Source organism: Pelophylax lessonae (genome assembly GCF_965119305.1).
Source record: "Pelophylax lessonae genome assembly, chromosome: 1".
NCBI classification, from domain to species: Eukaryota; Metazoa; Chordata; class Amphibia; order Anura; family Ranidae; genus Pelophylax; species Pelophylax lessonae.
Window position 1 is genome coordinate 348,505,138 of NC_138768.1, and position 26,770 is coordinate 348,531,907.

Consider the following 26,770-nt stretch of genomic DNA (forward strand, 5'->3'; position numbering starts at 1 on the left):
GACATCCGTTTTTTGTCAGTTCAGTTCAGTTCAGTTCAGTTTTTTTGAACAGAGGAGAACCCTATTTTTTCTTCCTTTCAAAAAACGGAACTGAAGCAAAAACGGATGTCAGTGGTGTCATCCGCAGACATCCGTATTTACATAGACATGCATTATGTCAGTTTTTCATCCGCAAACGGATGGGATGAAAAACGGACATACGGACCGGATGACACAAGTGTCATCCGTGTCCGTTAGGCTCCTTTCACACGGCCGCTCCGTGTGAAAGGTCCGCTGCGGGACTTTTTTTTTTTTTTTCCACGGAGCGGATGACATTTCTGTCATCCGCTCCGTGTGCCCGCATATCATCCCATCCGTTTGCGGATGATATGCGGACATAATGTATGTCTATGGCACTGCGGATGTCAGCGGATGACACCGCTGACATCCGATTTTCCTTCCTTTCCGTTTTTTACACGGAAGGAAAAATAGGGTTCTGTTCCGTTCATAAAAACGGAACAGAACTGACAGGAGGAAAATCGGGTGTCAGCGGATGGTATTCCGCTGACACCCGCAGTGACATATACTTACATTGATGTCCGCAAATCATCCGCAAAAAAATAGGATGATTTGCGGACACACGGAAAGCAGCTGAGCGGCCGTGTGAAAGGACCCTTACAAAAAAAAAAAAAAAGGACCTGATCGGGCAAAAAAAAAAGGAACGCCCGTGTGAAAGAGCCCTTACTGTGTGCCTTATGGTGCAGTATTAGCCTGAAAAAAAAAAAAAAATGCGAAAAAGCGCCAAAAATCAAAAACGAAAACTTAAGTGCTAAATAATCCAAAACATAAATATTTAAAGCATTTATTAAAGCGGGGCTCCACCCAAAAGGAGAAGCCCTGCTTGTTTGCTTCCTCTCCCCCTCCGCTGCCACATTTGGCAGCTTTTCGGGGGAGGGGGGGGTGTATGGCACCTGTTTTTGACAGGTATCTGTCTCCACTTCTGGATGACTTGGCTGCGGCGAGGTCCCCCAGAATTTTGGCACTCCTCCTCCTTCCCCCCACCGCCAGGCCATTAACAAAGCGCAGGTGCAGTAGGGAACCAGCTGTGAAGCCGCACAGCTCCACTGCTGCTTCCCTTATAAGGATTGGCGGCGGCAGCACCCGAAAGACGACTAAAACAATCAGCAGAGCTGCCAACATGGTGGGATCCCTGAAAATATAAGTGTCCCAATATTAAAAGTCAGCAGCTACAGTATTTGTAGCTGCTGACTATCAATTTTTTGGTAGAGGTGGGGGGGCTGGAGCTCTGCTTTAACCACTTGCCGACTGCCTAACGCAGATCTACGTCGGCAGTCAGCCCCTCACAGGCAAAGCGACGTAGGTCTACGTCGCTAGCCTGTGAGGGTCTAGGGAGCGAGCGAGCGCGCGCCGCCGGAGGCGCGCTCACGCACCCCCCCGCACGTGTGACCAGCGGACCCGATGTCCGCCGGTCACTCGGCGATCGGCAGGGGAGAGGGAGAAAGTCAGGCGGCTTGTGTAAACAAGCTGCCTGTCATTCTCCCCTGTGTATGAATGATGATCATACGGTTCTACTATGTAGAACCGTCGATCACTCTTCATACATCTGAAGCCACAGCCAATCACAGTAGAAAGCACGCCCCTAGGGACACACACAGCCCCTCCCTCTCAAATAAAGTTAACCCCTTCACTACCAGTGTATTTTTACAGTAACAGTGCATATGTATAGCACTGATTACTGTAGAAATGTCACTGGTAACCCCAAAAGTGTCAAAAATGTCAGTCAAGGGTCCGATCTGTCCGCCACAATGTCGCAGTACCGCAAAAAAAAAAAAAAAAAAAAAAAATCGCAGATCGCCGCCATTACGCGTTAAAAAAAAAACAACAAAAATGACAAAAATCTTTCCCTTTGTTAGTAAACGCGATAACTTTTGCGCAAACCAATCAAAATACGCTTTTTGCGATTTTTTTTACCAAACATAGGTAGCATAAAACAAATTGGCCGAAAATGTTAAAAAATTTTGATTTTTACATTTTTTGGGGGGGAATTTCATATAAAAAAATGTGAAAAATATTGCTATTTTTGCAAAATTGACGCTCTTTTTTTGTTTATAGCGCGTGATCAAAAAATCGCACAGGTGATCAAATACCACCAAAAGAAAGCTCTGTTTGTGGGAAAAAAAGGACGCCAAATTCGTTTAGGTACAGCGTTGCACGACCGCGCAATTGTCCGTTAAAGTCACGCAGTGCCGAATCGCAAAATACCCCCTGGTCAGGAAGGGGGTAAAATCTTCCGGGGCTTAAGTGGTTAAATAAACGCATGTTTTTTTTAGTGCATTGACTACTTTTGAGATAAATACCGCACGTGTTATTTTAATGCAAAAATGTAGGTGATATTTACAGCTTAGCGAATTGACCCCTATTATATATATATATATATATATATATATTTTTTTTTTTTTTTTTTTTTTCTTCACATTGCAATTAGTGTATATATGAGTTGCATTCCTGTAATATAACAACATAGATGTAAGTTGTATTGAACAACTAGTTCAGGATTCAGAAATAGGCCAGTAAAAATCCACTGAATACAATGCAGCTCTAACCAAGCATAATGGTGCAGATAGGCACAATGTACAGAACGTGCTGTTTAATGTGACTGTAGGGGGCTGTTGTATTTGGTCTCTGACTGGGGCGGGGGATGGAAATAAAGTAAATGGGGCATATTGTAATTGAAGAATTGAGTGCATTGTTGTGTGATTACTATAGTCTTAATAATGGGGGCAGGAGAATACTCACGGGGAACCCTCAGTATCTTCCATAAAATATCTTTTGTCGGTCATCCATGCGCACCAATTTAGTAGCCACAATTTCTGCACCTTAAATGTATTCTTATTCCTAGAATACTTCACACGCCACAGATAAGAAGATTTTACCATAAAATTCTTCTGTAATCGCAGTTATCTACTGCAGGCTATAAGCTAAACAAACATAAAACAAAATGAAGTCATCATTTGCTTGCTTTATACATGTCCGTATATACCTTTAGAAAGTATATCAAACAAAGCATGATCACTGATAATCACGCAGAATTGGTTTATCCCAATACAGGCTACAAAAATTCGACACCATCTATATCTGCCATCAAACTTTTAGAATATCTTATTGATAACCTGTAAACCATTTAAAAATGTTAGTCCTGCTTTAAAGTGATCTGTATATGGATATTGGCACCGTAATTATTCTAAATTAAAAAAAATGTAAGTACCCTTTTCCTTATAGATATACAGCTATCACATGACCCAGCTCTTTCCCAGCCTGTTTGCAGGGAAACATAAGCAGGAGGAGCTACTAGTCCTCTACTGCTGGTCACACGTTTAAAATAAAAGAAAAAAAAGCCTTGGGAATACAGAGTAAAAAGAAAAAAAAAAATCAAACTTTTTTAAATTGACATACAAATAAATATTTGAAATCAAATTAATATTTTTTGGAAAAGCCATGGTATGGGCGGATTTCTGCCAGTCACAGGCTGTGTCACGCCCCTCCAACCTGTCTTTTAGAAGAGTAGTAACACATCGAAAATTCGCCTGCCGAAAATAGGGTTTTCAGGGAAAAAAAGGTGCTCATAATAGTTGCCGAAAATGTCTGATGTTTTTCCATGCTTATGGTGTGTTTGCCATAGGTCATGTGACTCAAAAAATGAATCAAAAATGCCACATCAGTGCATTTTAATGCATTCTTAATGCATTTTAATGGGGAGGTGCATTTTTCTTTTTTTAACTGACCAAATATGCAGCAAGCAAGATTTTTAACACTGCTTCAAAAAGGTGACAATAATGGCCGACAACAAATTCATATTCATTTAAATTCATAATATTAATTAAAAAGACGAATAGAATACAATTACTTATAACAATTTAAATATTTTTCATCCGCCAATTTCGGTTTCAGTTTTGGTCAAGTGCATCCTGATATTTCGATTTTGGCACCAGAATTTTCATTTCGGTGCACCACTAAATAGGGAGGTTAAGCCTCCATCAATCTACATGTAATATCCTACCCCCATTGTGTTTAGCTTTTTAATGGGCATGGAGGAGGAGGGAGGTAGGGAGTGGGCTGTCATTTATCACTGTGTATAAACCCACATGTGTGACTCTATAGTCACATGGGCTGCTCAGATGTGATAGGGAGGAAATGCTTAGCACAGAAACTCACTGAAAACTGAGCATGTGCAGAGTTGCCACCACAGCTGCAAAATCCCTAACTGAATTGGGGACATGAACAGAAGGTGGAGATAGAGAGCAGCAGGATCAACCAGGTTCTTTCCAGAATACAGAAAACTAATCACAAAGTGATAGAGTATGAACAGCATGTAGTACACCATTTATTGCTAGTTTTCATGATGTGGTCTTAGTGAAACTTTGATATTAAATTTAGAACTAGTAGAGAAAATCTTAAAAAGTTAGGCGTCAACTGTAAATTGTAAAGCCCAACTCTGGGAGAAGTAAAAGTCCCCCCTTGCAGTGAGGCTACGCTTGCAAGGGTTACAGGTTTCTGTCTAGGGGATGGAAAAAGCATGTTTATTTACCTGATCCTACACTCCCCCGGCAGACCGTTCTCCTCTATACTCAAGCAGTGGACTGTCTCTCGGCATCCTTACATCCAATGCAGAGCTATGGTCCCAGTATCACTCTTGATGATGTCAGAGGACATTACATTGCTGAAGTCAAAGAACATTACATTGCTGAAGTCAGAGGACATTATATTAGGGATGCACCGAAATGAAATTCTTGGCCGAAGCCGAATAATAATAAAATGTTTGGCCGAAGGCCGAATACCGAACGCGGTGTTTTGCATTTTTTCCATTTATTTTGCCAATTTTTTGTCCTCTCTCTTGTCCTCTCGTGTCTCTCTCTCTCTCTCTCTCTTGTCCTCTCTCTCTCTCTCTCTCGTCCTCTCATGTCTCTCTCTCTCCCTAAATGTTACTGAAGGGAATGGGATTCAGTGCACACTGCAGCCTTGTACCATAGGGTTAATGTTAGTGACACTGTAGGGATTGGGAAGGATGCTGGGAATGGAAATCAGGAAGCATGCAGGCAGCCTTGTAAATTTTAATTGCAGATACAGGGCACTGGGCAGGTCAGGGTTAATGTGGTAACATCAATTACTCAGTGACAGTCAGTCAGTGTCAGTGTGGACTCGATCAGATTATACAGTGACAGACAGTCTCTCATAGTGGTGGTAGTAGGAGGCTGGAGGTTGACTAGTAGGAGCCTGGAAAGGAGCACAGCCGCATACATACATTACTCACTCGTGCACTGCAGCCCGCCCCACACATTCAGTGAGTCTTACTCTCCTCCCTAGTTTTTTCAATGGCACATTCAGGAAGCCAATCACGCCGTGAGTAGCGGCACAGCGGAACCAATCAGGTGTGCAGGCACGCGTGATTGGTACGCTGTGCAGCTAATCACGGCGTGATTGGCTTCCTGAATGTGCCATTGAAAAAACTAGGGAGGAGAGTAAGACTCACTGAATGTGTGGGGCGGGCTGCAATGCACGAGTGAGTAATGTATGCTCACCGCTGAAGTGTTCCGGCTTCACGGAAGTCTGTGAGTCCTCCTGTCCTCCTCCGAGTCCCTTCCCCCTGTAAATATCGTGACCTCGGCGATATGAATATCGCCTACGGCCACAGAACGATAGTCAATATCATATCGACTATCGTTCAGCCCTATTATTCGGCACAAAATTATTCGGCCTTTTGACTTATTCGGCCGAACACCGAAAGTGCTATTTTTTCTATTTTCGGCCGAATAATGTTCGGCCGCCGAACATTCGGTGCATCCCTACATTATATTGCTGTACATTTATCTGGACCCCTAGACAGAAACAAGCAGTAAACCCTTGCAGCGTCGACATAGCACATCATTTCAGTTCAGCTTTAAAGGAAAAAGTATAGCCAAAACTCGTTCTGCACTACTGTGAACCGTTTTCAGCAGACAGCGGGTTGAAGCCCGCTGTCAGCTGATGTCACAGACCCAGTTCAGGCTCAGGCAAGATTGCGACAATGGAGTCAGGATCCGCCCACATGCCTGGCTCAGCCTCTCAGCGACCTGCTGAGAGACAGAGCTTGCCGCTCCTGCCCCCTCCACAGTCCAGCGCTGACAGTCACCGGCTCTCTGCTCAAGGAGCTGTGGGAAATGAGTGATCAATGGTGTTTGATTGCTTGGTTCAATGTTAGAGCAGGCAGGGGACAGATGCACCAATGCTGCATCCAGCTAGGAAAGTAGGAGTCTTAAAAAAAAATCCCATACATCTTTTAAGGAGTGTTGGCTACCTGGTTCCTGGGATTTTTCCAGCCCGGCATTACTTTGAAGATCAGTGAAACACAAAGCATGCAGCAGCTTAAAAACGTCACAAATAAAACAACCACATTATTCCAGCATTGCAAAGGACCAAGGAAAATCAACTTTTCCACCACCTCTTTGTCTATAAACGCCTATGTAGAGATTGTATTAGTATAGTCTTAAGTATCTTTTTATGCTAGGAAATAAAAAAAAAAGCAGAAGCAATGAACAGAATGTAGCTATTGTAATTTAACAATATCAGATTACAGCTTGTAAATGGATTGTGAATAGAACATGCAAAGTTAACCTGCTGCATTAATAAATACAAGCCATATCATACAAAAGTAATAGTTCAGGTAATCCACTAAACAATACATTTAGGTTTAAAGCTGTGGCTGTGACAGATTCTTAAAGAAATACCATCAGTTCACAGATTGGGAAACTGGCGGTAAATAAGACCAGCTTTGAGTCGGTGGAGGAACTCCAGTGGAGCATATCTGTGCTGGGAAGCTGTCATTAATGTGAAAGCTTCCCTTACAGGGCTCTATCCCCAGCCTGATTTAGGGGCCGGCCTATCCCCAGCCTGATTTAGGGGCCGGTCTATCCCCAGCCTGATTTAGGGGCCGGTCTATCCCCAGCCTGATTTAGGGGCCGGTCTATCCCCAGCCTGATTTAGGGGCCGGTCTATCCCCAGCCTGATTTAGGGGCCGGCCTATCCCCAGCCTGATTTAGGGGCCGGCCTATCCCCAGCCTGATTTAGGGGCCGGCCTATCCCCAGCCTGATTTAGGGGCCGGCCTATCCCCAGCCTGATTTAGGGGCCGGTCTATCCCCAGCCTGATTTAGGGGCCGGCCTATCCCCAGCCTGATTTAGGGGCCGGCCTATCCCCAGCCTGATTTAGGGGCCGGCCTATCCCCAGCCTGATTTAGGGGCCGGCCTATCCCCAGCCTGATTTAGGGGCCGGCCTATCCCCAGCCTGATTTAGGGGCCGGTCTATCCCCAGCCTGATTTAGGGGCCGGTCTATCCCCAGCCTGATTTAGGGGCCGGTCTAAACCCAGCCTGATTTAGGGGCCGGTCTAAACCCAGCCTGATTTAGGGGCCGGTCTATCCCCAGCCTGATTTAGGGGCCGGTCTATCCCCAGCCTGATTTAGGGGCCGGTCTATCCCCAGCCTGATTTAGGGGCCGGTCTATCCCCAGCCTGATTTAGGGGCCGGTCTATCCCCAGCCTGATTTAGGGGCCGGTCTATCCCCAGCCTGATTTAGGGGCCGGTCTATCCCCAGCCTGATTTAGGGGCCGGTCTATCCCCAGCCTGATTTAGGGGCCGGTCTATCCCCAGCCTGATTCCCTGCCCGGAAGCTGAATGTAAACAGAGGGGCAGCGATGCTAGATTACATCCTTACCCAAATATGGCAATGCCCATGTGCGGGCAATGACAAGTCACACAGGAGGTGGATCTGAGGGTGAAATAGTCTCAGTTTCCCATTAGGCAACATCGGCCCCATCACACGGCTGCCCACTGCCAATCACATGCAAGACAGACCTAATAGGGAACTAGTCTCTCTGCCTGCCCAGCCATGTGCCTGTTTGTGTGACGGGCAATGCCAGCCTCCTGCAGACTCTTTCACTAGCTCTATGACTGTACCAAGGTAGAGAGACTTTCAGTTAGGATCAGTGCACACTGTGCAGCAGAAAATAAAAAAAATGCCAGAACTGCTGGCAGAAAAAAGGCTCCTATGGAGCACAATGCATGCGTGTTTGCGTTTTTAAGAGTTTTCCCTCAAAACACTGGAAAAATGTACACTTAAAAATGCTTGGCGCACCTAAACGCAGAGTTTAGGTGTCTCAAGCATTTTTTCTGAAAGCTCCTCTCAAAAACAAACTTGTGATGAGGTTTTGTAAACACTCCTCTACAAATATGCCTGTAAACACCCAAATGTGCATTGACACACAGGCTAAAATAGAGTTGCTTCTACAGGCTAAAAGAAAACAATAAGAAAAAAGAAATGCCTGTATAAGCTGCATTTTTTATGCTCAGTGTGCATGAGGCCCTAGAGAGCTGAAGGAAGTGTCAATGTGACACATGTGGTAATCACTGCTTTGTGTTCCATTAAGAACTACAAGTCTGTCTGCAGTAGTGGCAGAAGGGTTTTGTAGTTCATTCAGTTATTGCTATCATGGCGGAAAGGGAGGGTGGCGGTTCAGGAGTGGTTTCATTTGTTAAATGTGACACCTTACATACTGGTGTAACATGTAAACTGCTGCAGAAGGTCAAGTTAGCATTTAAATGCCTCAACTTTAAAGTATAAACTAAGCCTAGGTTCACACTGAGGCCGGTTTCAAACTCGCACTATTTCAAACCGCCATTTTCAGTCCGACTTCGGGGGCGATTTCACAGACATCTGTGCAGGTTCCTGCACAGATGTCTATTGAAATTGCCCCCTAAAGTCGCCAAAAGTAGTACAGAAACTACTTTTGGGAATCGGTTTGTGGCGCCACATCGTTTCGGACAGTGCCATCAGCAGCTTTCCGATCATGTGACCACAGTGACAGCCAATGATGTCAGTCACCTGATCATAAACCCTGCTCCACCTCCCTAAACCCCTTAAAGGGCCAGGAGCCTCTGGCACCAAGAGGTTAATTTGCAGGGATTTCCTCTAACTTCCCGTTTGGTTATGGTACAGGAAGTGAAGATAAATCTCCCCAAAGGAACAAAGATGGCAAAATTAAACCTTAACAAAAAAAGTGCAGCGCTAAACCATAACAAACATAAAGTGCATATATATTTATTAAAGATAAATGAATATGAATTGTTGATAACCATAAATAAAAAAAAGTCCAAAGTGTTGTGAAAAAAGTGTATCATCAATGTGTAATCCACGTGAATTTTCAAGACACTGTGCTTAGAATTACCACCACCAACATTAGGGGGGGGGGGGGGGCACCAGAAATTAGGGACCCAGTTTGGCATACGCCTAGTGGGTCGGTATCAGCAGCAGTATGTATATAACTAGGGCTGGGCGATATGGCTGAAAACTGTATCACGATATCAGTGTTTCATATTGGTCGATATCGATAATTATTGATATTTTTTATTACCCATTTAAAATAAGGACCCTAGGGTGAGAATGCAGGACGGTGGGCATGGTACAGGAGAATGCAGGGCGGCGGGCATGGTGCAGGAGAATGCAGGGTACTGGCATGATGCAGGAGAATGCAGGGCACTGGCATGATGCAGGAGAATGCAGGGCACTGGCATGGTGCAGGAGAATGCAGGGCACTGGCATGGTGCAGGAGAATGCAGGGCACTGGCATGGTGCAGGAGAATGCAGGGTACTGGCATGGTGCAGGAGAATGCAGGGTACTGGCATGGTACAAGAGGATCCGGGGTTGTGGGCATACTACAGGAGATGCAGTGCTGTGGGCATGGTACAGGTAGACCATGCCCGCAGCACTGCATCCCTTGTAGTGTGCCCGCAGCCCTGCATAATGGCAGGTAGTGAAGCTGTTTCACTTACCTGTTCCAGAGGCGCCTTCATTTTAAAAATGGCGCCGCCACGTCATTGCGCACGCGCCGCCACCGCTCGTATAATTTCGGCTATTCCCGGCCTCTCCCGAGCGGCGGCGGCGCGTGCGCGGTGACATGTATGCGACGGGCGGCGCCATTTTTAAAGCTTAAACCCGTCGGAGCGGACTTTTTTTTCCTTGACTCGAGGAAAAGCCGAGGGGTACGTTTTCAGCACAAAAAAATGTGCTGAAAAACTCGGCTTATACTCGAGTATATACGGTACTTTCAAGTTCTAATATCGAACGGTTTTATCGTTCAATTTTTTTATTGCTATCTCTCACGGGACTATCGCGATACATATCGGTATCGTTTTATCGCCCAGCCCTATATATATAACCATCCGGAAAGGAGAAAGATATCTGGATAAACTCTCGCCACTTTTCACTCCGACGGCAATATATTCCACTTTAATGTAAAATGCTCCAACCAGAGGACCACTCAGTCACAATAATTCTGGATGGAATCTTCTCCAAATAGGCTCAATTAAAAGAATAAACTCCACATAGTGTAAAACCACGCAAAACTGACATTTATTAAAGATCAAAAAACGTACAATTAGATGGATAAAAAACGCTTTTCAATAAAAGATCATATAGAACGCAATGGCAACATACCCGACGTGTTTTGTCTGATTAGACCTCATCTAATAAACCTTACATTAGGTAAAACCCTCCCCTACTCCATCCAAAATAAAAAAAAGTTTTGCCTATATATTTTCTTTAGCTTTTGAGGTCAGAGGCATTTAGAGCTCTAAATATAATGAAGTCACACTATTTATTTCTGAGGCTAGAACAGCTGCTAACATAATGTAGCTGATCTCCAAAACCAGACAGGCAGAATAATGATTCCTGTACCCACTGTTCTACAAAATCATTGAATATCAGCTGGGAGCCACACAGTATCTGTGGTCACCTGTACCACTGACAGCTATGACATCCTGAGGAGTATGACTTTTAAAGGAAAGTTACATTTGCAAATATAAAGCAAAGATCGGTGTTACATACAAACTACAGTAATCCATAGCAACCACATGCTGATCATCATCAGTTTAGAGCAGACAAAAAAAATAGAAGATATATGCTTTTTAGCTGCTAGGAGCTGTCATTCTTTGTACGTTCCTCTTCGCCTACATAATCCCAGTATGAGGCTCTGCAAACTTATTCCGACCAAACAAAAAAAAGCACCTACATCTTAGGAAAATCCAACATACAATCAGTCAACATAGCCCTAGTAAACATTGCTGCTATCTGTACATATTCCATGAACAAGACTCATTGTGGCTCTGGATATTCTAATCTATTGTCAAGGGATAACCAACACAAAAGGGAATTGGCTAAAAAAGTCCAACCAAGCTAGTATGTACTCTACCTCTGATATATCAAAGTTGCTGGAAATCTTCAGATCTCTCAGCTATCCAACAAGCAAGAAGATACCATAACTAGAAATAAAAAAGTAACTGAGTAAAACAAAAACTTTATTGCACGGCTTTTTCTGCTTACCTTCCAAGTTCTTCTCCAACCTCATAGTAGTCCTCCAGGTTTTCCTGTCTAAACACTGTCATGGTGTCTCAATGCTATGTGCAAGCCTGCTGCTTTCTACAGCTGGAAGTCATCACCACCACCAAGTCAGATAGCTACCATCCATGGGCATCTTACATTTCCTACAAAAGAAAGAAACCGTGTGAAGTATTATATTTGTACACTTGTACAGGAAGCATTGATCTCATTTGCATAATCAGGCATTCAAAAACAAGCTGACACACTAATCAGCCAGCAATCTAAGACCTTATACACACAGGACATCAAAAACCCCACTTTTACAGGCTTTTGAATATTTTTTCCAGTGCCCCTCTACCTTAGCCTATGTGTCCATGCACACACAGGCATTTACAGGTCTTTAGAGGCAGAAAAAGCAACGCTCCACCAGAGCGTTCAGGAAAGGAATGTTTGGGAAAACAAAAAAAAATATGCCAAACACACAAACGTCCCACAATTCTGTTTGCGCAATTTTACCACGATTCATCGGGTGAACATCGCAGCAAAATCACGCCGCGTTTGGGGTGCCATTGCAAGTCGTGGGAATCGCAAGGGCGTCCCGCGATTTGCAATGCGATTCTCCCCTTGATCTGAGATGCCTATATGTGAATGAAGCCTAAAGGCAGGATAGGCTTCCCTGAAGAGGGGAGTTTTCAAGAACCACCTAAAATCAGAAAGAGCAAAAAAGCTTGACAGATTGGAGTAGTGTGCTCCAAAGGATGGAACAGGCTCTGGAGAAGTCATGGAGGTAAACATGGAAGGAGGAAATGAGAATGCTAGAAAGCAGGAGGTGGGACTATGAAAAAGAATGAAAATATTCCTTATACTAGTTTGTACAGGCGGTCCCCGAGTTACAAACATCCGACTTACAAACAACTCCTACTTCTTACAAATGGAGGGAGACAACAGGAAGTGAGGAGAAATCTCCCCCTAGAAAGGGGAATTCACTCCTGTAAGAGTTCTGATGGGAAAAAGGTGTCTCCACTGAAGCTTTATCACCAATCCTTGTTTACAGAACACCACCAAAATTTTCAAAATCCAATTGTCATAGGGACAGAAAGTGAGGTGAAATCTACAGAGAGCAAAACAAATGTTACAGGGGTGTTACCCCTTCCCTATGCTATCCAAAAAAACGTAAAAATTATTTTTTTGATTGGAACTACAATTAAAAAAAAATGTACCTGTTTCGACTTACAAATTCAACTTAAGAACAAATCTACAGACCCTATCTTGTTTACAACCCGGGGACTGCCTGTATAGTGTATAAGAGAGAACTGCTTAAAAAATAATCCAAACAAAAAAAAAATTATATATATATATATATATATATATATATATATATATATATATATATATATATATATATATATATATATATATATATACGCAATACAGAAAAAGATAAAAAAGAATATATATATATATATATATATATATATATATATATATATATATATATATATATATATATATATTAAAAATAAAAACACAAGTAAAAGAGATAAAAAATAAACAAATAAAAAGGATACAAACTAAACAAAAAGATACAAATGAAACTTAGCTGACAGTTTGAAAGTCCAAATAAGTCATCTCATTAGCTGGCAGTGGACAACTCCCTGTGTGTGGGAAAGTTTGCCAGATCATCCCATCTTATGAGGTTCACGTAATATACTGCTAATACACATGTCCGATCACTCATTATAGTACTATACATCAGCATAGCTTACATAGTCAAAGAGTTAGCCAGACATTTACACACAAACAATGCAAAGTATTCACGTTTTACATAGGGTGTAAATAAAGCAGAGCAGTTTCACTTCCTTCACTACATCTCCATAACCCTCAGCACATTTACCTTCCTCTTTATGTACAAACACATTTCACTCCACCCACTTCTATGTACAGTATTACCTACCCAGTGTGTGCAATATGTCATTCCACTACTACTTTAATGATATATTAAAGGACAACCCTAGTTTCACTATCAAAGGAAAACTAAATATATTCCTTCTCTACTGTGCGGTAAGGTCATTCTTTTGGTGCCCAGGTCTCTTCTGGATGACGTAATCACTGCCTAAGTTGTCCATCACCTGGGACCACAGAGGGCCCCTTAAGAAGAACTGAACTATATAAGTTGTGCCCAGAAAGTACAGACAGGGAGGAGGACTAGTCCCAAGTATTGCCCGCAGTCTGAGAGAAAGCTGTGTGCATGGCTAGCTGGAATCTCCCACTATAGACATACAGCTGTGAGGCCGAGTCACAGTCATATACTGTACCTGGAAAGTCACTGCTATGTTTAGGTTGAGATTCCATACATTAGATATAGAGATGGGCCAAAACATATCGGTCAAAAATTGTGTTATCGGCATTTTGCCAAAAAGAGAAAAAAGGTGCGCATAATGGCACTGAAATCGCATGGGATTTTGCTGTGCTTATGTTTTTTTATTTTTAATTTATAAATCGTGTGACTCAAATTTATAGATCGTGTGACTCAAATTTATAGATTGTGTGACTCAAAAACCACATTAAAAAAATAACACCGATGCATTTTTGTCGTGCGTTTCAACAGGGAGGTATTTTTTGACCAAAAATGCAGAAATCAGGATTTTTAACATCACAATGGAAGCACACAGGACCAGTGTAAAGACATACAATGAATTTAAAGGGATGCATTTTTCTTCAGATAAAAAGGTGCCAATAAATTTATATTCATTTAAATTCAGGATATCAATTAAAAAGTTAAATACAATTCTATATAAAAATAACTGTAAAAAAAAAAAAAGTTTTCAGTTCTGGCCAAATGCATCCTGCATTTTCAGTTTCGGTCATCTGACCCCCCAGAACATTCCAGAAACTTCTAGGACCCCTATTTAACCGTTTGCCGACCAGCCGCCGTAGTTTTACTGCAGCAGGTTGGCTCTGTCCCGCAAAACAACATACCTGTATGTCGCTTTGTGGGACCACTAGCAGGGGCGCGCTTGTGCTCCCATTCGCTACAGGGGAAGCTAATCAGAGGGTCCGGTGGCTGCCGGGCACCCACGATCGCTCCCCATGGAGACAGAACAGCGTTGTGCCGCTGTTCTGTCAGTAATGAACACAGAGATCCTGTGTCCCTCTTATTTAGGAACAAAGGTCTCTGTGTTCATGCAGAAAGCTCATCCCCCCCACACAGTTAGGAAGCACCCTCTAGGGACACATTTACCCTTTGATCGCCCCTGGTGTTAACCCCTTCCTTGTCAGTGTCATTAGTACAGTAATTGTGCATATTTTTAGCATTGATTACTGAAGTAATGTCAATGCCCCCCCAAAAGTGTCAAAAATGTCAGTTAGGTGTCCGATCCGTACGCCGCAATGTAGCAGTGCCGAAAAAAACAAAGAAAAAAAAACAAAACACTGATCGCCACCATTACTAGTAAAAAAAAAAAAAAAAAAAAGTACATAAATCTTTCCCCTAGTTTGTAGACGCGGTAACGTTTGCCTGAATCAATCAATATACACTTATTGGGATGTTTTTTAAAAAAAAAATATGTCGCAGAATACATATTGGCATAAAATGATGAAAAAAAGGCTAGTTTTTTTTTTTGTTTAAAGAGCAAAAAAAAAAAAAAAAATTGCACAGGTGATTAAATGCCACCAAAAGAAAGCTCTATTTGTGGGGGGAAAAAAAGGACATATTATATTTGGGTACAGCGTTGCACGACCACGCAATTGACAGTTAAAGTAACAGTGCCGTATCACAAAAAATGGCCTGGTCATTAAGGGGGTAAATCCTTCCGGTCCAGAAGTGGTTTAGAAGGGTGCTAAATGGGGGTCCTTGCCAGTTGCCAGAGGGATATGTAAGGAGTGCCCCCCCCCCCCCCCCCCCGTTGCAACCTGTTTATGTGATGGGTCTCTTTCATGTTAAAAGTGGACAGGTAATGTGATTTGCAGCTTAAACCTTATGGCCTGTACACACGATCAGAAAATCATACAAAAAATACTGCTTTTGAAGGAATCATACGATAATCTGATCATCAATACAGAGCTTTTGAGAGCCAATCATTGACAATTCATGTGAAATTATCCGATGGAACGATTGTCTTTGGAAAATACACTACAACACATTACATCACTTCCGAATTTTTATTCTGTGTCACGGGATAGTTTTTTTTTTTTCCTGAACAAAATTAAAGCTGAATTTTGGGGAAAGTAAATATCCCCCCTTGCAGTGGGTCTGGGGGAGAATTTTCCAGTCCACCAGAGGTAACAGAGGGAAGGCATAAGCTAGACTGAACTTCCATGGGTAAATCAGAGCATCCGTCCCTAAAGCATCCGCCTCCCTCTCTAGTAAGAAGAAAGCCGGAAGCTTTCGGTTCAGACTGGATGCAAAAAGATCCACTGCAGGAAGATCCCATCTTAGAGAGACCTCCTGGAAGATCTCTTGGTTCAGCTCCCAGTTGCTGCAACTGATACTCACTCGGCTCAAATAGTCCACTAGAGTATTTGCTGTGCCACTGATGTGAACTGCCCTGATGGATGTAACATGGTTCTCTGCCCCGCCTAGAATTTGCTGACTAAAGCCCCGTACACACGCACAGATCGTCGTCATACAAATGTTCGTCTTTTCTCCCCGGGATGTCGGTGTCTGTTGAAAAGTGCAAAGACAGCACAAGGACAGCACAAGAATTTTTTTCCGCAGACTTCAGCTGACTGCAGAAGTGATGTCATGTAATGGTTAACTTTCCCTGGGTTTTTTATTTTCTGAGCATGCCCAGTCTTGCAAATCTGCGGTCTGTCGGCTGATTTCTGTACTGACAGGCGAACAATCGTCCGTTCTGGTGTCCGCAGACAAAAATTTTCATGTTTGCAAGAAAGACTCTTGTCCGCGGATTGTGTGCAGACAGCTGTCGGAGGCACCATACTAACACGCGTACAATCGGCAGATCTTTCGTCCGCCGACGTTTGTATGACGACGATCTGTGCGTGTGTACGGGGCTTTAGGGATAGATTGTTATGAGCGGGTACCCCCCTGCTTGTTGAGGTATGCCTTGGCCGTGGCATTGTCCGAAAGGACCAACAGCTCCCTTGCTTGGATCCTTGAGTCCAGTGCAACTAAAGCTTTTCCCACCGCAAGAAGCTCCCTGAAATTGGAAGACTTAGCTGCCTCTTCTAGAAGCCAAGCCCCCTGAGCCTGTCAGCCCTCTAATTGAGCTCCCCAAATCCACATACTGGCGTTGGTAATTTTTATTGGAAAATGCTGCGCCCAAGGCGTCTCTCTTTGCAGATGTTCCCACTGTTCCCACCAGGACAGACCGAAAGAATCCCCGCCCAGAAGAAGAACTAATTGATTCAAAGAACTCTTTCTGCGATCCCAATGAGAAGAAAAACCTGAAGGGTCATGGAATGTAATTGGGCCCATGGCACTCCTGGGATTGCTGAGGTCATTGGGCCTGAAAACTGCATTTATTTGGTGGAGGGAGGCCTGTGGGAGCAACCTGAAATTCTGTACCGAGAGAAATTCTGAGAGAATAAGCTTTGAAACCTTCTCTACTGGAAGAAGGATCTTTTGGCCTACTGTGTCTGTCAGGTAACCTAAAAAGAGAACAGACTGGGAAAGAACCAGACGAGATTTCTCCCGATTGACCTTCCAGCCCAATCTCTAGAAGGTCTGTAAAACAAAATCTAGATTTTTTAGGATCTAGATTTCTTAGGAGGTCCTTCTCCAGCCAAGCAAAGATCAAGAAATCGTCCAGAAAGGGGACGATTGAGATCTTTAGTATTTGAAAATAGGCCATGACTTCGGCCATTATTTTCGTGAAAATTCTCGGGGCAGCCGAGAGACCAAAAGGAAGAGCATTGAACTGCCAATGGCGTGGCCCGTTCTCCGTGAGGACTGAAAATCTCAGAAATCTCTGATGATCGTGGCAAATTGGTACATCATTGGTGATCATAAAAACCCCTGGAAGTAACAGATTCCTGACTGAATAAATGTTTTCCATATGGAATCATTTGTAAATCAAAAACCTGTTCAGGACACTTAAGTTCAGGATCATCCGAAACTTGCCGTTAGACTTCCTTACAAGAAAGACGTGGGAGTAGAACTCCTGAAATCTTTGATTCTCCAGAACAGGAGAAATCACTTGCTCCAACTCCCAGAGGGAGATCATATCTAAAGCCCCGTACACACGCACAGATTTTTGGGCGTAAATTGTTGGCCAATGTCCAATCTGCCAATTGTAGGCTTGTTAGTATGATGCTTCCGACAACCAACTGCGAATTTTCGGCCGAAAAAAATCTGGTGTGCATGCTATAAAATTTTTGTCGGCCAACAAAGAACGGCCGATTGTTCCTCAGTCAGTACAGATTTCGGCAGACAAAAATCAGAGCAAAACTGGGCATGCTCAGAGAAGAAAAAACACATGGAAAGTCAACCATCACATGACATCACTTCTGAAGTTGGTTTTTGTTGGCCAACAAGTCCAGTGCAAGTCTAGAGCACATTTCAACCAACAAACAACAAAAGTTGGCCGATCAGTTGGCCAACAATCTGTGCGTGTGTACGGGGCTTAACATGGCCTGTTTTCTGTCCAGATCCCTGGGCAGACGGGTAAGAAAAAAATCCCCGGGGAGGGGGCAGTCTGAATTTCAACCTGTAGCCATCTCTTATAATCTGGAGGACGAAATAATTTTTGGTGACTTCTGCCCACTGTTTGGCAAACCGGGTCAACCTTCCTCCCATCCGCAATTCGGCATCACTGCAAACTCTTCATAGGGGTTGAAGGAGCAAAGAGTGCCCCCTCCCCCCCCTGCTTTATCTCTATTGAAAGATCACTTCTTCTTGGGTCTGTTGAACACCCGATTTAAAATGAGATTTTATCTGGAAGCCACAAAAGGGTTTCTTGCCCTGGGGTTTAGTACTTCCTCTAAGGTAGAACCGAACAATAACTTACCCTCAAAGGGAATACAGCCTAATTTATTCTTGGAGGTAAGGTCCCCCTCCCAAAATTTTAACCAGATTGCTCGTCTAAAGCAATTAATAAGAGCTTATGTTGTGGCCACAGACCTGTTACTGCTCCCGCATCGGCTAAGAATGCTACAGACTTGGCGGCCAAGGGGAGAGATTCCCTGATCTCCTCCATAGGAGTATCAGAGGAAAGTAAGCCATCTAGTCTCTGGATCCAAACATCCAGATTCCTAGCAACACACGTGGAAGCCAGGGCTGGACCCAGAGAAAAGGCAGAGGCATCCCAGGCCTTACGAAACAGAGCGTCTGCCTTCCTGTCCATTTGATCTTTCAGAACACCAGAATCCTCAAATGAGAGATCAGATTACATAGATACCCGAGACATAGGGGCATCTGATCTAGGACACTTGAAGAAAACATCCTCAATCTCAGATTGAAAAAGGAACTGCCTCTTGCGTCCTCTGGACTGAAACAACCTTTTTTCAGGCTCTTTCTATTTGGAAAGGATCAGGTCTTTAAGGGAATGGTTAACTGGAAAGGTCCTAGGGTTACGTCCCTGTAGTCCTCTGTACATCCTATCCTGAACAGATTAAGTCTGCTGTGGAACCTCAATCTTTTCAGAAGTATAAACCGCTTTTAAAAGCTCGTCAATTTCTTCCACTGGAAAGAGATATCTAGCAGAGCGAAGTTTCCTCAACCCCTGAAGCAGAATCACTGTCAGATGTAGAAACTGAATTCTCCCCCTCTTCCAGATCAGAAACAGCCCGTGAACTAATGGTCTCCAGTCCTAAGGGAGGAAGAGACCTAGCAGGGACTGATGGCTCCTAAAGCACAGTTACAGATTTTGAAGTGGAAGGACCTAGACTTGCAAATTTTTCGCTTAAGGACCGAAAAGAGGAAACCATCTCCTTCATAGATGTCATCAATTCCTTCAAAGAGGCCACAGATTCAGAGCCTGCCACTGACAAGATACAATTCTCACATAACTTTTTACAGCTATCAGATAATTTAGACCTACAGTTCCCACATTTTTTTCTCAAAAGGTCTGTCAGCCTAGGAAAAAACTGAGTAAAAAACATACTTTTTACTGAATGCACCAAAACAATCATAACCCCCAGGCTTAATAGTTCTCCAACAAGTATATATAAGAGAAGCCCATACCTCGAGGGCAGTATTGGCACTGGATGCAGCCGCTGAATCAGTCTGAGCGGGTACTCCATCAACAGTGACGTCTTCTGCATTCATCTGGGTAGACTCCCGACAGACTGGTGAGGAATACTCTCACCAAAACGCTGCTTAGGCCAAGAACCTGCCCTGAGGAATTGGAAAGGATTCTAGGAAGCAGCCTTCCAGCCACTCAGTCCCAGGTAAACAAAAACATTGCGTCCGAAAGTGTGTTACGCCACTTTCAGTTTCGAATCCATCTTACCGCATCATTGGAAGTGCGTCCCAATGCTATCTGATGCGGAGAGGACTCCTGCCAGAACTCCACAACAAGGCCCACAAGATGCAATCCGGACCAGGACACTGGGATATGGAAGTATCCCTGTAACACCATAAGGTAAGTAATCCACAAGAGGAAACCCTTTTTAGGCACAAAAAAGAAAAGAGATACAGCAGAGTTAGCCACAACTAGTCTGACTATATGCAAAAAAGAGGGGTCCACCAACCACAGTTACCAAACCAAACATTATGATGTGTACTCCTGGAGGGTCTGGAAACACAAAACAGCGGAGGGTCAGAGGAACGGGAGGGCCAATTAAATTATGTCTGATATGCGTTTCCTGTAAAGGGTGGAGACAATCATCTCTCCAAGTACCTGTCCTGGAAGATGGGGGAAAATTGTGATTCTTATTTTATCCAGAATCGTGCAGGTCTACTGGGAAGCTCAGCTTGCTGCTGCTTCTCCTCTCCCCAGCTCTTATGCAGCTGAGAACACAGGGAATGTGATCACTTAGAGAAATGGGAAAAAGGTATTTATAATGTATTTTTATACCTATACAAAAAATGTTTTGCCTTTCATTTCTATTTTAATATGAATGGGTTGTTTTACAAGGTGATCGTTTACCATCACTTTAAGTCTTTGAAGTGAAATATGAAGAAAGCATATCCTTCTATAGTGTGTACTTGTTTCAATTAAGAGCACTAATAACATTTGTCTGCTGTTCTGTTCCTCTGCTATCAGCATGAATTACTTCTGACAAGTTTTCCTGACACCAATAGAAAAAAGGTGACAGGGGAGGGAGCTCCCGCTGATTGACAGCCTCGGCTCTGTTCCTATGTGCTGTGTCTCTTCCCTCCAATCATCTCTCAGAGCTCCCCCCACTGAGTTCTGCAGAGTGTAATTTCAGCTCCCTGCCCCCCTTTTTTTCTGACAGCTCAGACAGGCTTTAGAATTGAGCACTTCAAAGAGATGTAGAGAAGAGAAGGCTGCAGATAGACAGATACAACTTAATTTATCTAGGGAAATTTGATTATTCTATATGCATCACCTGAGGGCAGTCACTTCATTGGGTATATGAAGGCTTTACAACCACTTTAAGCCCTTTATTTTCACTTGGTATTGTTGTGAATAACACACTCCCTGTCCTTGGATGGCTATGCTCACTCCCTCCATTGTATCTATGGAACCATGGTTGTCATCCTAGGCTGCTCTCTTGATTTGGACTACAAACCGGTTTCCCTCTATTCATCTTCATTATATGGGTGGAGGGGAGCTACAGATGATAGTTTTTAAGAAGATAACAGTAAAATATTTCCAGGTCAACTCACAGGAAGTAACAAGGGCACTGCATTTCTGGCAGAATTAAAAGGTATGTTCTGTACTTGCTGAAAAGGTTTTTAAAGTGTAAGTTCACCTTTTCAGAAAAAAATGAAATGGTAAACCCCCCACACCCACCTCTGAGTCCCCCCTGCACTTACCTCTGTGGGTGATGAACTGCCATGGCTACAAACTGGTCCATGGATTTGAAAGCCCTGCTCTGCTTCCAGGACAGATCAGAGCATTTCTGATTGGGCACATCGCTCTGATCTGTCCCTGAAGCTCTGCAGAGAGAAGAGGGAGAAGGGCCTGGACTGCTGCACAGGCACTGACAGCTAATCATCTACAAAAGTAAATACTAGTGGTGCACCGAAATTATAATACCAGTGCCAAAAAACAAAAATTCAGGCCGGCCAAAACCGAAAGTGACGGTTTTAAAAAATATATATATATATGTATTATATTCAAATATGAATTAATTTTCGCCCATTATCGGCACCTTTTGAAGCGGTGTTAAAAATCCTGCTTGGTGTATTTTTGGTTTATATTTGGTGGACACCTCCCTATTGAAATGCATTGAAAATGCAGCAAGAACGCATCAAAAAATGCACCCATGTTGTGTTTTTATGCATTTTATGAGTTACATGACCTATGAAAAACACACTATATGGCCGGCCATACACGGTTCAAATCTTGGCAGGAACTGACGGAGATTCGGACTGTTAATGGGCAGGCTGAATGTACCAAGTTGATCGATCGATCACCATCTTCGCCCTTGTGTTGGGAGAAGGCAATTGTTGATTCCCCGTCAGCACTGTCTGTATTGATGGGGGAACTTGTGGTTGCAGGAAAAAAATTTGCATGGTGTATGACCTGCCTACGCACCTTAAAATCGCAGGCGTTTTTGGCAGGGATTATCGGTACCTTTTTCCGCCGATAATTTTTGGTGGCTGAAATTTCCGTGCATCGCTAGGAAGTACAGCTGGGACTGGGGTGGGCTGAAGGTGTTAAATCTTTTTTTCTGAAACAGTGAATTAATCCTTTAACATAAAAAAAGAAAACAAATGCAGCCGCCACATCTAAAGATTGGTAGACGGTAACATATGATATTGTTATTGAGCGGAGGTATCCTTTAACACAAAGCAAGACAATGAAGCCTATACAGTAACCTGATCACTCAGGTCAAGCAACTGATTTGGGAGCAACTACTATCTCTTTCAAGCAGTCTACCATAAAGACTTATTACATAGAGCACTGCAAAAATCCTGCCATGGTGTGCAAAGTGCAGTAACCCCCTCCTGGTAAGACATCACATCTCACTGACCCTGGCCAGGTCACTAAATGATGCATCGGTGCTGCATGCTTGCATACTTCTTTCCTTCTCTCTTATCTAATTATCATGACTGTAAAGTACTAAATATTCACACAAAATTATAGAAAATATGTTGGAAAAAAAAAAAAAAGTACAGCTCAATAATGATGCCACAAAAATACTTGGGATTCTATTTATAAATGCTTTCACCCAGCATTAACACAACTTTCACCCAGCATTAATCCAACTAGGAAAAATGTGTGAATCCTGGGTGGAAGCATTTCAGATAGACTACTTAACACTGGTTCACACTGATGTGGTTCAGATGTGTTCCAGATCACTTAGATTTGCATGTCACGTGAAAGAACATTGCTTTCTATGAAGGCTGTTCACTATCTATGTGGTGAGATTAAAAAAGATCCTGTGTGCGTTTAGTAAGGTGCGATATTATCTCCATAGACTATTACAAATCACATTACATAGCAATGAAGGACACCTATCCTGCCACCAACAGCAAAAACATGTCAAAGGTAGCCTCTTCATCAGGTCCAATCCTGATAGCCGCTTTCTGCCTGTGGAAAATTTGATTGGCTCAGCCAATAAATTGATATAAAGGCAGAAGTGGCTCCCCAAACCAGCTCAGGGGTGCTCCACGCACAGTGCACAGAGCTCGGGGGGCGCTCCACGCACAGTGCACAGAGCTCGGGGGCGCTCCACGCACAGTGCACAGAGCTCGGGGGGCGCTCCACGCACAGTGCACAGAGCTCGGGGGGCGCTCCACGCACAGTGCACAGAGCTCGGGGGGCGCTCCACGCGCAGAGCTCGAGGGGGGGTGCTCCACGCACAGAGCTCGAGGGGGGGCGCTCCACGCACAGAGCGCAGAGCTCGGGGGGGGGGGGGGCGCTCCACGCACAGTGCACAAAGCTCGGGGGGCGCTCCACGCACAGTGCACAAAGCTCGGGGGGCGCTCCACGCACAGTGCACAGAGCTCGGGGGGCGCTCCATGCACAGTGCACAGAGCTCGGGGGGCGCTCCACGCGCAGAGCTCGAGGGGGGGTGCTCCACGCACAGAGCTCGAGGGGGGCGCTCCACGCACAGAGCGCAGAGCTCGGGGGGGGGGGGCGCTCCACGCACAGTGCACAAAGCTCGGGGGGCGCTCCACGCACAGTGCACAAAGCTCGGGGGGCGCTCCACGCACAGTGCACAGAGCTCGGGGGGCGCTCCACGCACAGTGCACAGAGCTCGGGGGGCGCTCCACGCACAGAGCGCAGAGCTCGGGGGGCGCTCCACGCACAGAGCGCAGAGCTCGAGGGGGGCGCTCCACACACAGAGCTCGAGGGGGGCGCTCCACGCACAGAGCGCAGAGCTCGGGGGGGGGGGGGGGCGCTCCACGCACAGTGCACAAAGCTCGGGGGGCGCTCCACGCACAGTGCACAAAGCTCGGGGGGCGCTCCACGCACAGTGCACAGAGCTCGGGGGACGCTCCACGCACAGAGCGCAGAGCTCGGGGGGCGCTCCACGCACAGTGCGCAGAGCTCGGGGGGCGCTCCACGCGCAGAGCTCGAGGGGGGGTGCTCCACGCACAGAGCTCGAGGGGGGCGCTCCACGCACAGAGCTCGAGGGGGGCGCTCCACGCACAGAGCGCAGAGCTCAGGGGGGGGGGGGCGCTCCACGCACAGTGCACAAAGCTCGGGGGGCGCTCCACGCACAGTGCACAAAGCTCGGGGGGCGCTCCACGCACAGTGCACAGAGCTCGGGGGGCGCTCCACGCACAGAGCGCAGAGCTCGGGGGGCGCTCCACGCACAGAGCGCAGAGCTCGAGGGGGGCGCTCCACACACAGAGCTCGAGGGGGGCGCTCCACGCACAGAGCGCAGAGCTGGGGGGGGGGCGCTCCACGCACAGTGCACAGAGCTCGGGGGGCGCTCCACGCACAGAGCGCAGAGCTCGAGGGGGGCGCTCCACGCACAGAGCGCAGAGCTCGAGGGGGGCGCTCCACGCGCAGAGCTCGAGGGGGGCGCTCCACGCGCAGAGCTCGAGGGGGGCGCTCCACGCGCAGAGCGCAGAGCTCGAGGGGGGCGCTCCACGCGCAGAGCTCGAGGGGGGCGCTCCACGCACAGAGCGCAGAGCTGGGGGGGGGGGGCGCTCCACGCACAGTGCACAGAGCTCGGGGGCGCTCCACGCACAGAGCGCAGAGCTCGGGGGGCGCTCCACGCACAGAGTGCAGAGCCCGGGGGCGCGCTCTACGCACAGAGCTCGGGGGCGCGCTCTACGCACAAAGCTCGGGGGGGCGCTCTACGCACAAAGCTCGGGGGGGCGCTCTATGCACAAAGCTCAGGGGGGGGGGCGCTCTACGCAAAGAGCTCGGGGGGGGGGCGCTCTACGCAAAGAGCTCAGGGGGGGGGGGGCGCTCTACGCACAGAGCTCAGGGGGGGGGGCGCTCTACGCACAGAGCTCGGGGGGGGGGCGCTCTACGCACAGAGCTCGGGGAGGGCGCACTATGCACAGAGTGCATTGTTTCCACCACGTTTCGGCTGATAAAAAGCTCTGGGCGTGAGGGCCATGCGAAATGCCCTAGCGGGCTGTGCGTTTTACATATGTGGACTAAGCCAATGAAATTTTACACTGGTAAAAACATCTCCTCCCACTGGCTGTCAGAGTGGACCTGATAGGAGACTGCAAGACAGTGAAAAGATTGTGAACTCCGCCTTCATGCCCCAATAGGTCGCCTCTACAATGTTACACAGGTAAAGCTGCAGAAACGTTTACATGGGCAGAGCATTGGCTGAACCCACGTCCTATGCAAACGCAGAGCAAATGTACACCAGCTGTGGGTATGAGCCCATAGGCTTCCTTAGTGCTGCGTTCAGATGTGTACACAACTAGCAGCATGTCAATGCAGCCTTTTCTAGCACCCTACATAAATACTAAACCCCAAATATAAGATGAGCCCAAACCATTGGGGGTGCCAGGAAATGCCATGATCCCTGCATGCAGCTAGAGGTGTACTGTCACTGCATAGGAGAAGGGGCAGCACTGGCAGGCAGGTGAGGGGGGAGGACAGTGACAGAGCCCCCCAACCCTCGGGGTGATCCCCAGTCACGTCTCCCTGCTATCACCTGATACAATGAGACTGCTCCATGACATCACTGTCCTCCCAATACAGAATGGGGTGGGGGGTCCCGCACACACACAGGAGATCAGCTCTCTTACCAGACAACACCCCGGCCCATCCGGCTGGACGTCTCCCCTTCCAGTACATGCGGCCATAGGCTGGGGGGCAGGCGGATGGTGTGCCCGGGATCCTCACAGTACAGCAGCCGGCGATCACAATGACTGGGGAAGGAGGAGAGCCAGGCAGGCAGGAGGAGGAGAGAGGCGGGGGAGGAGGAGGAGGACTGACAACACACACAGGGGAGGAAGGAGGGGGAGAGAGAGAGAAAGAGAGAGAGGGCAGGTATGGGAGGAAGCATGAGAAATCACACAACTTACCTGACACACACGGAGCAACACGGCTCTCTCTCTACTCAACATTATTTACTTTGCATTTCCTAAAACTGCACCTCCACTTTTACCACCCCCCCCCCCTTAACCCCTTTGCAGACAGCCTTTTTTCTGACATATGTTGCTTACAAATTAAAATCAGTCTTTTTTGCTAGAAAATTACTTAGAACCCCCCAAAACAATATATATATATATATATATATATATATACACACACACATATATATATATATATATATATATATATATATATATATATATATATATATATATATATATATATATATTTAGGCAGAGACCCTAGAACAGCGTTTCTCAAGCAGAGTTCCTCCAGATGGAAGATGGAAGACAAGGGTATGTGTTATTGAGAGACCCGACGCGTTTCGGTGATAACCCTTCTTCGGGGGTCAGACACTTAGACCATGTGGGTTTACTTATATAGGTTCAAAATTAAGAGTAAGTACATTTGTATATAGATGGCATAGTTACGTATCTCAATTTTATTTTCAGTGTAAAGAATTGTGCCCCATAGTTAGTGAGTTAGTGTCAGTGGAATGTAAGGAAAAAAGGGGGGGAAAGACAGTTTCCAGGCCCCCTCCCCCTTTTCTCATGGGGATGAGGCAGTGGTGGTTTCTAGCCCCCCAGGCTGTTATAGTTAATGATTGGCCAGTAAAGTCAACTGAATATTAGGAGTATTCCAGAAAGTTGGGGTTTGTTTCAGGATAGGTTAAAATAGGTCACATGACCCCCATGTTCTAGAATTCCTATAAAAAGGGTCTCAGGTCTGAGAATTTTGCCAGTCGCCAGAG

The 26,770-nt window shown here is 45.6% G+C and overlaps 1 protein-coding gene across 1 annotated transcript in view; it reads right to left on the reverse strand.

Moving 5' to 3' along the window:
• The window catches only part of DAPK1 (death associated protein kinase 1), a 257,141-nt gene extending 231,372 nt beyond the window's left edge, over positions 1-25,769 (reverse strand). The window contains exons 1-2 of the mRNA XM_082258253.1: positions 25,671-25,769; positions 11,408-11,568 (exon numbers count right to left, since the gene is read on the reverse strand). Of these exons, the coding sequence (XP_082114379.1) occupies positions 11,408-11,469 (62 nt within the window). The 5' untranslated portion in view covers positions 11,470-11,568; positions 25,671-25,769. The remainder of the gene's footprint in view (positions 1-11,407; positions 11,569-25,670) is intronic.
• Positions 25,770-26,770: the final 1,001 nt, after the last annotated feature.